Source organism: Augochlora pura, chromosome 3 (assembly GCF_028453695.1).
Source record: "Augochlora pura isolate Apur16 chromosome 3, APUR_v2.2.1, whole genome shotgun sequence".
NCBI lineage: Eukaryota > Metazoa > Arthropoda > Insecta > Hymenoptera > Halictidae > Augochlora > Augochlora pura.
The window spans coordinates 19371421-19388312 of record NC_135774.1 but is presented as its reverse complement, the minus strand read 5'-3'; the positions used below and the strand labels follow the sequence as shown (position 1 = coordinate 19388312).

General features: G+C 31.0%; 3 protein-coding genes across 3 annotated transcripts; 1 reads left to right on the top strand and 2 right to left on the bottom strand.

The window, feature by feature from the left end:
* The first annotated feature begins 442 nt into the window (after positions 1 to 442).
* LOC144467696 (glyceraldehyde-3-phosphate dehydrogenase) lies at positions 443 to 4348 on the top strand. Its single transcript, XM_078176611.1, has 7 exons — positions 443 to 520; positions 611 to 734; positions 1240 to 1355; positions 1547 to 1810; positions 2906 to 3066; positions 3555 to 3749; positions 4225 to 4348. The coding sequence occupies exons 1-7, from the start codon at positions 443 to 445 to the stop codon at positions 4346 to 4348; spliced, it is 1062 nt and encodes a 353-aa protein (XP_078032737.1).
* Positions 4349 to 4431: 83 nt separating this feature from the next.
* Positions 4432 to 8811, bottom strand: LOC144467531 (uncharacterized). Its single transcript, XM_078176378.1, has 4 exons — positions 8736 to 8811; positions 7518 to 7740; positions 5575 to 5903; positions 4432 to 4916 (listed from the first exon to the last, which is right to left on the bottom strand). Exons 1-4 carry the CDS (start codon positions 8794 to 8796, stop codon positions 4741 to 4743), a joined length of 789 nt encoding a protein of 262 aa, XP_078032504.1. The 5' UTR covers positions 8797 to 8811; the 3' UTR covers positions 4432 to 4740.
* Positions 8812 to 9711: 900 nt separating this feature from the next.
* On the bottom strand, positions 9712 to 14434 carry LOC144467532 (uncharacterized). The gene is made up of 3 exons (XM_078176379.1): positions 14333 to 14434; positions 12199 to 12438; positions 9712 to 11038 (listed from the first exon to the last, which is right to left on the bottom strand). The coding sequence occupies exons 1-3, from the start codon at positions 14406 to 14408 to the stop codon at positions 10515 to 10517; spliced, it is 840 nt and encodes a 279-aa protein (XP_078032505.1). The 5' UTR covers positions 14409 to 14434; the 3' UTR covers positions 9712 to 10514.
* Positions 14435 to 16892: the final 2458 nt, after the last annotated feature.

The following is a 16892-nucleotide window of genomic DNA, read 5'->3' as shown; positions in this document are numbered from 1 at the left end:
ATTCTATTTTGAAATTATTTTATTAGTCATGATTTAAAATAAATTAAATTGATAGCATGAAAAATTAACATAAATAGCAATTATGTATAACTACACTGTTCTTTGAGAAAACTGGTTAAATATTATTAGCAAAATTTTATGCGGTTGCTCTACGCTTAACACTACTAACTTGGTTTTTACATAAAATAAAGCAACAATCGATTAGAAATAAAAATTTGGAAAAAATAATTAGCTTATACGTATGATATGAATTGTTAGAATTTTATATTTTATATTTTATATTTTATTTCATTGTTCAATATCCTCTACACTTTATAACAAGCGCACACAAGTTCGTGTTATTGATCACCAGATGTTTGTAGTAACTGGAGTAAACGATCATACATCTCTTGTATGTAATTTGACAGTTTCTCAACGAGTATAATAATTTTATAATTAAGTTATGGCGTCTGTAGGCATCAATGGATTTGGTAGAATAGGAAGAATGTGTCTTCGTGCTTGCATAGAAAAAAGTATCGATGTAATACATAAGCTATTTAAAATTTACAAATCTTCATTGGTTTTATAAATATTTTAATAGGTTAAAAAGGTTTCATAAATGTCTTAATAGGTTAAACTAATCAACGATCCTTATATTACAACCGATTATATGATATATTTATTCAAATACGATTCAACTCATGGATCCTACCCGTTAAGACTGGAGTGTGAGGATGGGAATATTGTTATTGCAGGTATCTGCATCTTGAACAAATTTTTGTGCATTGTTTTATCTCTAACTGAAATTCGGTTACTAAATTTTATATTCGGCACAGATAATACAATAGTACGAAATATTTATTGTCTTACATTTAAACAATAATAGTCCCCTATTTTTTACGTAAATGTTTACATTTTATACTAAACTATATTTAACATTAGACGAAAATAATATAACAGTGCAAACTATTTATTCATTCTCATACTATAATTATTATTACTATTATTTATTGTTACTTTTATATATTTTATTATTACAAAATTGTGCAAACACAATTTCCTTTTCTTTGCTAATTAAACGCATATTATATATAGATTATATTAAACATAGGTAATGTAATTGTAGATGCTACCTACTGTATTATATTCAGTAATGAATCGCAATTATTTTACTAATTAAATTCACGCGCTTCGTGTGCTAGATGCTCGTTATATTACGGTGAAAATGAATAATTGAATTTGTCGTGTGTGTTTTCAAAGATAAGAAAATCTCGACGTCACAAGAAAAAAATCCAAGCAAAATAAAATGGAAAGATGCTGGTGTCGTTTACGTAATCGAAGCTACCGGAGTATTCAATACTTTGGACAAAGCAGGGGTAAGGGATTCTAATTTTATTACTATTGTTAATTATCTTGTTCTATTATTATCTATTTTAAATTTTAAAATTTTTATCTATTTATAATGATATTATAATATTGAGAGATTTATTATGATTGTAGATTTATACATAAATTTCCAAGATTACTTTACGACGACTGTGTGTCAACGTATTCATGATTGTTTTAGTTACACATGGAAGGCGGCGCTAAAAGGGTAATTATTACAGCACCATCCGTTGACGCGCCCATGATCATTTTCGGCGTGAATCAGAGTTGTTACGATCCGACAAAAAGTAAAATCGTGTCGACTGCTTCCTGCACGACCAACTGTGCTGCGCCGCTTATTCAAGTTATGCACGAAAATTTCGACGTTATCGAGGTAATGATCAGCAGTGTGCATGCTTTGACACCGTCCCAAAGAATTTTGGATGGGCCTATAGAGAGAGGAAAAGTAAGAATCGTTATCATCGTTACCATCATTAATATTATTTGAAACTAATTAGGCTGCAGAGTTTATGACAAAAAATTAGTAAATCAAATACGAAAATGTAAATGTGTTTTTTATACACATTGTTACGTTATTTTTAAATTTATAAAATATTTCAATATACTTTGTTCCTATATGCAGTGGTTAAATATAACATTGAAAATAACGTATACATCCTATAGTTTGCAAACTAATAATAAATTAATGAAATAGAATAATATGTTGTTACGTTATTCTCAACTTATTACAATTATTAAAAGAAAGTAGACATTTTCATTTTACATATGCATCCTACAATTAACTTAGACAATGTTTATTTTACGTAAAGATTTTATATGTTTATAATAAAAATTCAATGAAATGTAAAATAGTAGAAAATGGAGAGATTTTATAAGTATATGATTTTCAATATATTAAAATGATTAACATATTTATCGTCGGTGGAATATGCTGACATGTTTATTTAATGCCAGAATAGCGTAACAAGTTTATTTCATTATAATATGTTATAATATATTACATATGTTATAATTAATAATTATATATAATGTATTAAGTTTTAGTAAAATATCAAATATATAGTATGAAGAGTCGAATAAAAATAGCTCGGCATAGAACGTGTTAATGAAAGAAATAGATTTTTACTTTCCGTATCCTGGTATACAGGATTCTTATTTTGTTTATTCGTTTTAACACGTTGAGTGCCACGTCAGTCACCGGTGACTGACATCAAGCTTTCCGTTCAGGCTGCGTCAGTCATCGGCGACTGACAGTATAAAATATGATAATAACCTTAAAAATTTACATTGTTTCAAGTTGTCATCTAAAATTTATATAAAGTCCACTTAATTTTTATTTAATGCGGGATTTTATTATTAATGTACTTGAACATTTTTTCGGAAAACTTTAATGGATTTTATTAAAACAAGGTAAACATAAAAATGGTTTGTCGCGCGGCCTGACGGGGAAGTCGTTATAAAACCGCGTGGCACTCAACGTGTTAACAGTACACAGAGATTCATAGTCCTAATGTAACGTAATCGTGCATTTATATCACAGTTATGGAGAGATGGCAGAAGCGGTATTCAAAACATAATTCCAACATCTTCGGGAGCAGCCAAGTCGTTGGACAAAATTATTCCCGACCTGAAAGGCAAAATTTCTGCAATAGCTTTCAGAGTACCGGTCCCAAATGTCTCTTTGTGCGACCTGACGTTCAGGTGCATACTGGGTCATACAATAAATATATGAAACATATGTATAATTGCTTGAAAGAACGACACATGTTTTCAATTTCGCTATATTTTACATCAGTGAGTGCGAAAATTTAAATTTCTTGAAATCATCGCATGCGGTGTTTTTGCTCAGAGCCACTAATATACAAGGTGGTCCAATAAGAATTGACGCTCAAATATCTCTTTTATTTTTGGCACTGGAAAAAGAACTTTATTAACAGAATATAATATTATTAACGGAATAAAAATATTTGTTTGTTACTAAAGTTCTGTTTCTAGCGTCAAAAATAAAAGAGATATTCGAGTGCGAATTCTTATTGGACTACCTTGTATACCTGTGGCTTCCGTTAATAAAGTTCTTTCTTGTCGCCAAAAATGATAAATATACAAGATTTAAATAATTCCATTTAGTGAAATTCTTACCCGACATAAAGTCACAATTTAACGATCCACTTTTTCGTTGCTCGACTCAGGGTGAACAAGCCAACGACATACGAAGAAGTAAAGGATGCAATGAAAATGGCGTCGGAAGTTTCTCACGCGAACATCATCGGCTACACGGATGACGACTGTGTGTCATCTGATTTCATGAACACGAGTTATTCGTGTATATTCGACGCGAAAGCTGGTATTCCGCAAACGAGTACATTCATCAAAGTTGTCGCCTGGTAATTTGACAATGCTCTATACTGCACAGTATAAAATACATATTCGGTATAAATCATTTATTACCTTTTAATTTCATCGTTTTATAGAAGAAAGTATGTGAAATTAACCTCTTTGGCACGGCTGGATTTTACGCGAATGAAATTTTTCATAACTGAATTACCATGTTTCTTAATATACAATTTTTATGGTATAGTTATATACATATGTATGGTATGGTATTGTATTAGCTATACATATATTCTTTTCTTAGTGTATTGTACATATTCACTTTCACTTTAATCGTTTACTTTAATAATTAATAATACAATTGAGTGTAACACGAAACATTCCCAAAGCCACTATAATGGCACGTCGTGCTTAAGATGTTGATATGTTTCCTTTTATGAATACTGTTCGTTTCATCGATGTCACTTTATTCGGATGACATAGATTTTGGAAATGGCCGGGTCAATATTAACTCGTGAATGTTTGTAGGTATGACAACGAATACGGTTACGCGAATCGTGTAGTTGATCTGGTGGAGTACATGCATAAAGTTGATACTGGGGAAGAGCCTGCAGCGAGACCGGACGAAGGTTCTGCAAACGATGATGCATAGAGATCGCACTATGTCATTTCGAGTTCAAATAAAACGTCACGATAATTATAAAATAGTATTTTATTTATATCACTACTTACATTACAGGTCAATTTTAATGATTCGAATATTTATCGATCGTTGTTGCGACAGGCGCTTTTTCAATTCATTTCAAAGTCCTGCCTCACGCGATTTTCGTGTTTGCTAAGTTTTGTTTTGCTAATTTTTCCAACTTGTGTCGAGAATAATAAACTGACATTGGGATTTTCTAAATAAATAATAGCTCAGCAAAGTAGACGGATTAGAAATGTAGAAACTATTGGAATCACAGATAAAACTGTCTACTATTAACTTAAGTGAACACATTCTGAACAATTATCATTCCTAAATTTTCTTTGAATCTATTGCTGATTTTATTGTGCATTATCGCTAGGATACCATTTGCGTACGTGAACTGTCGGTTGCCGATTTTGTTGTTGCGTTGGATGCGATGTAATTTCCAGTGTTACAGGCCCACCATTTTTCTCCCGATGCCCCGTGTTCGGTTTCACGTCAATTTCCAATTTCGGTTGACTGGACGGTCTGCGACCTGAAATTTTATCACTCATTAGTTTCAATTAATCCATGATCCGCGACTCGGATAGATTATTTTATAGCAATGATTGAATTTACTTAAACTTCATATGATGTCGATTATAATTAGACTGCGAACTTTTAGGCGAAACAAAAACAATTTTCCGAGAAAATTCTAAGAGACAGTAATTGGATAAAAATAAATTGTTTCTTTTAATACTTGCACGATCTTGAACGTAGACAAACTATATTATTAAATTCTTTTTATGCCTTCACAATTTAATATTTTATATATTCGTTTTTACCATGAGTATATCAACTTCGCAATTTGTTTACAGGCTTTACAGAAGTATATTTAGTATGTTGAAAATAAAGTATGTTATTAAATTCTTCTAAGTCTTCAAAATTTAATATTTTAGCTACTCATTTTGCCATGAATGAGTCCACAGTCTAATTGTTACGTATACTTGGATAAAGAAATTTGTCTTATAAAAACAATTTTATAATTTCAGTAATCACGAATGAAAGAATTTAATATTTTTTGTAAAGCTCTAGTATTAAATATTTAGCGATTATTGAATTGAATTATTGATTTGTTGAATAAATTTAACGCAATCGTACTTCCGCAAATCTCAAAGTTGTTTCTACCATAACCGTGTGAGATGTTCAATTACCATTGTTATAATTTGGTCGGATATTGGTCCATATCGGATATCTATTATTTTGTCCTGGAAATCGAACTTTCATTCCGCGTCCAGTGTTCCCTGCATTCGAAGGCGCGAAAGAATGCGAGGAGCCAACAGAGGAAGCTGCAGCTGTAGACACTTGTCCGTTTTGAACCGTGGCCGACGATGAAGCGGCCGCGTTGACGCCAAACGATGGCCTGTTGATGTGGCCCTGGTTATTATAATCGGGTTGGGTTTGACCGACAGCGTGTACTGCCGAACCGCTGATGCCAGATGATCCAGCAGCCAATGACACTGCCTGACTCTGCGAAATCAGGCTGCAAAGAAATTTAATTGACGCGTGTTACTTTACTGCCATGACGGGACTGCATTCACTTAGACTTTTCATAATATTTAGTATAAAGTTAGCTTGGATTAACACATTCCGTGCCACGTGTACCACTGGTGGTACACGCTTAAATAGCTATTCAATGGGTTAAAAAGATATTTTATGACAAGATAGAATCAAAGAAATAATTTCCACCAAAAGGATGGACCCATAATAAGTTTCTTTCATAGTTATACTGACAATAATTAATAAATAAAAATATTATATTGATTTTTAAAGCGTTGATTGACCACAATGAAGAGTCGACTAAATACAGCTTGGCACGGAACGTGTTAAGAAATGTATTAAATCGTTTCCTATGAAATCGTTAAATCGTTTCCTATAAAAGAGAATTTATAATTTCAAAACTATGAGACTGGTTATTTCGGTTGGTTAAGTCTAAAAAACTAGCTTTATGTTCGTAAAACGAAACACTGTGGCAGAAAACTAAAGTGGCACTGCATTTAATCATAAGCAGTTTGAAGATTGTAATCATCATCTTGCAAACAAAACTCATTATTTTACAAATCTATTTTATCTCGAATCGTAAATCACATCCTGTAAGCTGTAAGAGTAAAAAGTTGCATAACCTTAATACTTCGTCCAATAGTAGGTTTCTAATAGTTCTTTAAAGTAAAAGATTAATAGACGACATTTTCTTGAAAACTGTTCAAAAATGATAAATGATAAATTTTTAACTGTTCGAAGTGATAAATTTTTAACTGTTCAAATTGATCATTTCAGCCATTACCCAACAAATTATTTGCATTAGTGTAATGCAGAAACAGAAGCTCGAAGCCAATTCCAACTAAAATCTACTTTGCAAAGTGACCTAACCAATAACAAAAATATCTTTCGAGTTATTTCATTATTAAGACACAACTTATTATATTATAAATTTTAAAGAACAAGGAAATAATAGTCGTCACTATCTAAAGAAATAATGTTCCTTTGGAATAATTATTTAGATGATAATTTAAAAGTAATTGAATTCTTCTTCAAAGGCAATACAAAAAACAAAAATTATTTCGTCATATTAAGGATAGTATTATGGACAAATAAATACTAATCAATACTAATCAATACTAATCAATGCAGCATGAAAAAAGTCGTAGTGCAAGGGGTTAATTGAAAGTTTAGTACCTTTACTACAAGTAAGTATAACTATTGTTACTATTAGTATATATGTAGTATTCTAGGAAATAATTTATAGGTCTTTTAAATAGAGCTGCAAATGGTTGGAAATCAGTCCACGTTTTCGTCACAAGCTATATCAAATCAAACTCGATCCAAGGATAATAAATTATTGAAATTCAATGTTACATCAAGCTACATTCTGTAACCTTTCTTTCCCTTACTTCACTAAACGTATCGGAGATTGTGAAAGTGCCCCGAAGTATGTTAGAAATATCTTAACATTAGAATCACCAACTCGATTTTAACGAGATTATTCAACAGCTACTCTGAAGAAATTCAAGCGCCTTTGAATATTTACTCGGAGCACTTTATAATTACCGACACGTGTTTACGACTTTTCTATGTTTTCCTCAGTACAGAGACGTACGGATTGTTGAAGCTGTTACTCTCGGAGTAGCTGAGACCTTCGGGGCCTACTTGAAAGCCTAAAGAATGGGCATTGTTCCCGGTGTTCAAGTTAATATTCGCCGTAATCGGAATGGACAACGATCGTCCGTTCTTCGCGTTAGACCCCTTGATGACTTCCTCCGGTATGAGCTCTGGTGGTGTATTCCATCGTCGTTCGTCTTCCGTGAGAGGAACGCGATCATCTGGGAAACGAGAAACGTTTTTTAACTGACATATAGGGGACACGGTACTTTCTCATTTCTACGGCTTCATCTTCGTTCCTCCTTTTTGCAAAAACCATAGTTGATTCGAAAGAGCGTACCGTTCACAAAAATTTAAATAAAATTAAATGACGCTGAATACTGAAAATGTATTATTAGCAGATTGCAGATTGCGCGTGTGATAACTTGAATACCAATATCAAAAGGTCTATAATGTAGTAGAAAAGTATTTATAAATTTTCACGTTACGTGTATTAGTATAATAAATCAATATTATGATTTCTGTTTTTATTATGTTTGCCGGGAAATTATGTCCCCTAATGTCATTTCATTTGCGACATATATTTCTCAAAAATGATATTCATAAATCGTCATCGCGCTGACAACAAGGCATAAGTTACGATTATATTAAATTACTACAATAATACAATAAATATTAGATGCATACAAAATGTATTGTTTTCTTTCTTTTTAAGAACAGGTCGAATTTTCCGATAGTCCTAATATACTTTTAGGTAACCATATAAATTTACTTTCCTTTTTCATAAAGTATTTCAATATATTTAAAGTAGCATAAAAACTCAATGTATTGTATGATTAATTTGTTTCACCATACAATGATAGAGCATTATTAATTAATCCACAGAATCAATATTTATATTAAAATGCGAAACATTTTCGATATCATTGTCTATTACTTATATGCTAATAAGAAAGGTAACGAAGTAATTGATATTCGAAGAACCCAATTTATAATTAGTTTCCATGATCTCAACACTTCACATCACTTTATACGTTTGTAACATTCGTCGCGTTAATCAAGCGCGGCACGGTTTTATAAAATCGCTTATCACAGGTTCACGGATTACGATTCTTCGAATGACAGTGAAATATTTCGGATGACTCGAATAGCATAATTGCTCGATTATACTATATACGATAGGTATTTTCAGATTAACAGCAATCGTTATTTTTACCTGCCCACGTAACTAAGCACACGACACAGAGCGACACGATAAAGAAACTGCTCCTGGCCATGACTAACAGAGTTCTGGCTTCATCACGACTATTCTCCGCCCTTTTTCAAGAAGTATGAACGACCTTGAACTCCTTATTGATATTCGATGTGCGTCCATTTGCGTAATACTTCTCGATGTATAGAGACACAATCCTTCGATGACTCGTTCGTACGAAGAGAAATGTGATTTTCGGGGAGAAGCAATTCTAGTTGGTTGCATTTCATCAATGAGAATTCACGTCGACGTTGACTTGAACTCCACGATACTGATTCCAATGCAACAAATTTCATTGAAGTTCACGGTTTCGTTTTTAATTGGTAGAAAATGGCCTGATCACTATTTCAAACCGTGAATGAACAGTATACTTGCATATATTTCATTGCTCACTGCATGTTATTTGAATATAGAATTTTTTCTAGAATAATGCATTTATCACGGCTACCATCGTCAAGAAGACGGCAATATTAACTTAATAATTATAAAACGTCGAACGTCTAACAAACCAACATGTATATATTAATGATATTAAATATATTTATTCTCTTAGCCGGATAAATGCGTCGTGTCATATTTCTCTTTCTTATGTTTTCTAGGAACAAATTGTTTCACCAGTACATACACACTCATTAAATAATATCCATCATGAACTAGATTGTAAGAAATATTTCATAAGATTATAACACGTACATAAGTATAATATGTAAAATGTGTTGCACAAGTGTTCACAGTTTCTAGAAACATAATTAGTAATTGCTGAATACAGATAACAGACTAGAAAAATGGAGATTGTTTCAGTCAGTTATAATAGTAAGATTTTGCATTGCATTTTGTTCACAAGGGATCGTGTTTTTTAGGAAAATCTTAAAACAGGATGGGAGATATCTAAAAAAAATGAGTCTACTTTCATATACATATGTTTATATATGAAGTTAGCAACAGCAAAATATAAATAAAAGTTGTATAATATCTCCCTTATTGTGTTTATAAGAATAGTATTTACAGTTTTATAAATCATTAACATAATAAAACAGTAGTATGAATATCTGCCAGTAGTTAAGCAACATGTTCATAATTATACATATTTATACATATCTTTTACTAATTAAGTATTCCAACTAAATTGGACAAAATGTATGTTAAGAAATTTTGTTTGCTTTAGAGCGAAGATTATCGTAATAATTTCAAACCGTGAATGAACAGAATATTAGAATAAGGTGAGAATATAATTTTTCCATACGCAGTTCTACCGCTACAATCTATTTGCATCTTTTCTGTGTCAATGTCAAATAATATTACTCATTGGATTGTCAGCAGAGAAAGGTTTCGTCTCATCAGTGACGTATATTTTCTTTTAACATCCGTACAATTTGTATTATATAAATAAATTTTATTGCTTTAATAGCTACTACTAAATTACTCGTGTTAACGCGTACATCGTCTTACTGAAATTTCTGCGAATATAACAGAGAATAATATCATCTTTAATGTAGGAGAATTATTTGTCGAGGTCTTTTTGTTTAGATTGCGGATCATTATGCAAAAATTGAAATTTCGTGTGTCATTTACAAGAGGTAGAGGTGATGTTATAATTAAAAATTTTGATTATCGAAACTAATGCGACGATAATATTTCCAATGTTTTTATTGTTTTATATTTGGCGTATTCAGTCTTATCGCAAATGTATAAAATGCATAGTTTATTTATGATTTTCGTGTGCCGCGTTCGGTGTCAGAGCTCCTAAGCATCGCTTCCGTCGCCGTCATATGCCAATGGCATTCCCTTGAAATTCTTTTCCATTTTATTGCCGCTTCCTTCGTATGCCTCATTGTCCATTTGCATTAATTTTCTTCCTTTCTCATCGGAAGCAAGGTTGTCGTATATGATTCTATTGTGAGATCCCGATAAAATATTTGAGTCGCTATTTGCGATCTCTGTTTTATTATCCAAAATGTCGATAATCGTTGGCTTCAGTTTGTTGTACGTTAAATCTTCAGTTTCTTTATTGGAATCTTCAGTTTCTTTTTTGGAATCTTCAGTTTCTTTTTTGGAATCTTCAGTTTCTTTATGGGAATCTTTAATTTCTCTATGGAAATCTTTAGTTTCTTTATGGGAATCTTTAATTTCTCCATGGGAATCTTTAGTTTCTCTATGGGAATCATCAGTTTCTCTATTGCAATCTTCAGTTTCTCTATGGGAATTTTCAGTTTCTCTATGGAAATCATCATTGTTCGATGGGGATTGGCAAGGCGCTGCTTGAGACACTGTTTAGAAAATTAAATAATTTTACTATATTTTAAGATGTATGGTACAGAAATGTTCATTCATATAAATACGAATTTATCTACTCTAGTTTCTATTTTCGACTGACAACTTTAAATTAATAATTGATATATTCATTTTATTAACATTACATTATATTACTCTAAATCGAGTTTAAGAGAATATTTTCCTTCTCTAATGACATAAATGTTATTTAAGAATTTCTAGTAGAAATATCTTATATTTTTTTCTATATATTTAAAAATGATAGTATACTAGAATATTTCCAACAATTCAACATACTTAATTTGTAATCAGGAAAATAGATTCTATTGTCTCATTTGTGCCAATAATTATGAAAGTGGTCATATATTTCTTGCTTTGAGATATTTAATAAATTGGATTTGCATAAATTAAAATATATTTTTACATTATGCGATCTTTTTATTTAGAATTTTATTAGTCTTGATTATTAGAAATTTATTATGTATATGAAATTTTGTGTGAATTTCATACGAAAATGTTTTTAAAGTTTGAATTGACTTAGAAGATTTTCAATATTAACTGAATGTCCTATAAATGACTTAAAGCAATAAAGAACTATGAGTTTTATTCGAAACAATAACCTCAATGAAATAATTCGTGCATATTTATAAATGATTCTAAAAAAGTAATGTATTTTTATCATGTCGAGTTTTTAAGTTTTTTAAAATGTTCCTGAAAAACTGGAGGAATGTATGGTAGTAAACACATACTATCTTTGTGTTTTTCTTCCAGCATTGGTCTAGTGGTGGTGTATAAAGGAAGTAGCTTAATATTTCCGTATATTTTGGGCCTTCCTCTTTTAGGTGAAAGACCACTTAGATACTTTATCTTTGACTTAGACCACATTCATAATTAACACTAAATGAATTCTATACAATGTTGAAATTACATCCACCATCTAATGGTTCATTTTTTACGATATCGTAAAAATTACATTAAATAAATTTTGTTCAAAATAATGTGGTGCAAAATAATTGATAAACTCATTTTTTTTAAATTTTGACTTAGACCATTTTCATAATTATGGGCACATTTGTAAAACAACTACTCGATCAGAGTACATTGTCAGGATGTCAAAGTAGTCTTTATGTACATATGCAATTGTTACTACAGTTACCTTCAACAAATTGATTCAGCAGTTTCAGCATTTCTTTCTGGTTTTTCTGTATTGTTTCGACTGCCTTCATCAACGCTGCCGCATCACCGCCATTATCTTTGAACAAATTACTGATCGATACTGACGAAATCGGTAGCATCCATGTATGATGAGATCGAAGACGCCGATCTAAGTTTGACTGAAGCGTGTCTGTGTCATCATCTAATTCATTATTAAATAGGTAATTATCCAGTGGGCTACCTGAAATAGAAATGTTTTTTTGTAGTCTCATTCTGGAAGACGTTAATTAATTAATATTATATCATACTGATTTTAATTATTAATTATAACGATACAGAATTTAAATTTCAATATAGAATTTATATCGATCTCATATAAATTTCATATAGATTTTATATAAATCTCGTATAGATTTCATATAGATTTCATATTATATGTATATTATATGTATATATTTCATATCATATTTCATATAGATTTCATATGATATAAACTTATAATATTGTTTATTCTTGTTACGAATACATTACGTTTTATTATTGCAACAATATTATAATACTATAGCTCTCTAGATTGGGCACTGAGATGTTCTGAAAATAATTTGACACGTAAAAGCATCTAAAAAAGATAATCATAATGTTAAGTAACAATGGCTCGTTCCACAAAGAAAGCATACCTACTATATTTCTGTCTTTTTTTTGTAATCACGATATAAAAAGGCAAACGAACAATTTCGTTAGTGGCAGCAGATGATCTCAGACTTTCGAACAGCGTTGTAGCATTTACAATTTGTTGCCTACAAATAATGTTGACTCATTCACGGATGTGAATTACCTTAAATTTTTTTTCATCTTGCCTTTCTGTTTTTTTTATTCAGGAAATTCCAACGTCACCGCGTCGAACGTTCCCCTAACTAATCAACGAGACTTTTGTTCGAATTTAAACGGCAACAAATCCGGCTACCAAATCAAGGAAGTATATAGCACGTTGTATTATAATTTCAATAATACTCGGGCAAAGCTATTGCCGTTTTAATAAAGCCAAAATTATTTCATTGGATTCGAATTGTACAACAATTGTAAAATTTCAAGATTTATAAAGTCCTGTAAGCATGCTACCTAATATTTCAATAATGAAAATAAATATGAGTAATTGTGTTTAAAATTGTGATATATAAATATGTATAATTAAGTAATATAACTATAACATATTAATATGTATAATTAAGTAACATAACCATGTCATATAAATATATAGAATTAATTTTGATATTGTATATATACATAGAATGTTATGCAAACTATTCTGATTATAGTTCAAAATTTGCTGGGAACGAAATATATGTTCTTAGCATTTAAAATGTATTAACGAAATATAAAATATATACAAGATGAGTATGTTTTATTCCATAATCTTGATGCAAATTATTTATCGTACCACTTAGCGCATACTTCAGCGCCTTCGGGAAGGGCATTACAGTGTAACGTTATCTGAAAAATCTGTGCGTCATTAAATATCCGTGAACTGTCGGGCAAGCGCAAAAAAACATAGCATTTAATCATAGGAATGCCCGATCAATCATAACACAATCGACGATGTGTTAGCTTATTAAATGATGCAAACAAATTTCTCGGTTTTAGACAATTACGGGAATGATTCACATTGTTCATTCTTCGGAAGCATATTATTCACTTTTATGTAATTGCGTCGCGCATAGTTTTAAAATATGACGGTGTTACAAATACTACAGATACTAATAATAATCGAAACTATTGCAACTTGCAAGTTGTCACTTACAAATTAACATTTAACTCAAACCGATTTATTTTTAACATAAAAATTCTTCGAATCGTACCATGTATTTATTACGAAAGTAGATCTCGAATTATTATGCATTTATAACATTTGCCAAATTATAAAATAAAGGAACACGAATATACGGACATTTTGTAATATAAAGAATTGTTTAAGTAGTAAAACAGGTTTCTCCCTTCCTCTGGTCTTTATAAAATAATCGACGAAAGTGGGAATTTTCATAATGATCCGTAGTCTGATATTATAACAATGTTTTATGAAAATGTTTAAAATATATGGGAAGAGTTTTCTATTCTAGTAGATGATTTGTAAGAAATACCTTTAACGTTGTCGTGCTGCGATAGAAGAAGGACCATTAGCGTTAAAATTCCTGTTGTCAACATGGTTGGCGTCATTAGGCGAACGTAGGTCGTCACGTGTAAACGAAACCCTAACTAAACTGATCGCCTTCAACGTTCGATTTATATACATACCTGGAAACTCTGGAGTAACATGGCGATAATAACATGCGGGCCATCGAATACCGAGTTAACGAAGGTTTCCAAAAGAATCTTATCTCTGAGAAAACTGTGCAGCACTTTCAGCTGCGTATTCTTCCTTCCCTTCTACAATTAAGGTTTCGTGAAAATACATAGATTACACGATAAGCGATTGCATTGGAAATTCAACGCCACTTTCTCCAGAGACGTTTTTATCCTAAATATGTGGTTGTACAAAATATACAAAAAGATCCGTACGTATTTTGTGTTTACAATTACAATCATATTACTTTGCTTATACAGTACTATATGTAATGATATAATAATTTTATTTTAATCCGTAATTTTATATTACAGTTCTTGGTATTTTTACTTAATGTTTATGTTTTTAAATTTAAATACAGCTGCGTATAACAAAGTAACAAAGTAAAAGAAATGATATTAATATAAGTATATTTTACTTGTGTTAATATTATTTATAATTATAATATACATAATATATTTATACATTGAATTTGTTTGTCAATTTCGGTGGAATTAAATAATTATTTATATAAATTAAATTGATATGTTTGGTATTATTTTACTTTGTCAAAAATAGTGGGCTTTGACAAAAATACATATTAAACGAATTCTTTCGCTGTGAGTCATACAAATAGTTCTTGAAACGCGAGATTTGAACGGAGTTCTAATGTTTTTAATGTTCAAAATTGGTCATTATTTTTTAGAAGAATGCTTATAAAAAGATACATTTTGTTAAACCAGTTTCAATTATGATACAACTTCGCAGTAAAATCATGACACAACTGTCACGTAAATACCGTGTCAATCTTTTCCTTTAGAATTTTGTTATATTAAAATACAACTAGAATACATAAATAAATTGTGTCAACAAATTTGTATCAACACAAATCGATTCTTGTCGGTATTAATTTTAGTTTTCTTTATCTGATAATTTATAACATACGTACTGTTCCTTTAATTTTATTTATTGTTATATCTACGCTAAACACAAATGTTATTGCTGTTAACTCTGTGAATCAATCTTTCTACCATAAGTCGTACAGTTTAGGCGAAATTGTGTGTAACGCTGTTTTCACTTTGAGGCAATAATAAACAACTACCTGTCGACGTTACATGAAAAAAGATCGTAGCGTGTTGCTGAATATTTCTCGAGGTTTTCTTTTACAAAGCGATCAAAATCAGAGTCAAATGGCAAACACATGGTTTGCCATTTTAATACTGCCAATGCCGCAGTATTTATTCTGTTTCTCTGCGCTCCTTGTTTTAATATTTATTTCAAGATTATTTCATTTTATATTTTATTAAATGTTAGTTAGTTTTATCTACCCTTAGGAAGACGATGTGATCTCGGGGGAATATGAGTTGCAAAATAAACGAATATCATTTACATTGACATTTTTACTTTCCGTAATTTGAATTACAATAGATTACTACGATTTTATCAGCTACTTAATGACGCTTATCAGTTAATATTAACCTATTAGCCGAGAAGGCTCGATCGACATCGCAAGATATAAAGTTTCAAGCTTTTTTTGTCTTTCAACAGATATATCTTTTAAATATCAAGAATTTTTAATATTTCACCATTTTTAATATTTATTATATTCAAATTTGGATTTATTTCTATAACCTGCTTCTATTATGAGTATCGTCCCTCAAAAATACCTTGTAAATGTATGCGATAGCGGACCGTCGATGTTTACCAACAATATGTTATTACGTTGCTTATAATATGTAAAACGTATACAATATGCAAAATAAACAATATATTTTTAGAATCTCCTAATGACAAAACAAAATTCTGCTCAGGTTCCATAACTTTGTCTTTCTTCTACAAAATTATGCATTTGCATAAACGTTCGCAGTCTACCAATAAGTATACTGCAGGTCATTGTGCATTAATAAAGTATACCTTTTCAATATATTAAACTTAAGAAATTGAATTTTGGCCATGGCACGTTAATTGACCAGACCGCTGTCGATGGACGCAGCCTCGAATCTGCACGTGTCACGACTGTTAATAGAATTCCCACATTATCTACACCTTTTACCAGATACAGAGTGTCCCAAAATTATGGTATGTTCTGGAAATGAACGGTTCCAGAAGTCATTTGAAGTAACCTTTTCTTCAGTGAAAATGCAGCCTGCCGCTCTGTTTGCGTGTTATTAACGAAAAATACTGACCGAGCTAATGAGGCGGCTTTTTGCTAGTTGATCTCGCTTCTCAGTGGTCAGAGTTTTTCGTTAATAAATCGTAAACAAAGCCGTGAACTTCATTTTCACTAAAGAATAAGTTACTTCAAATGATCTCAGGAATTTCCCAGAAGTGCCATAATTTTGAGACAATCTGTACAAGTATAAAAGTGAACAAGATGT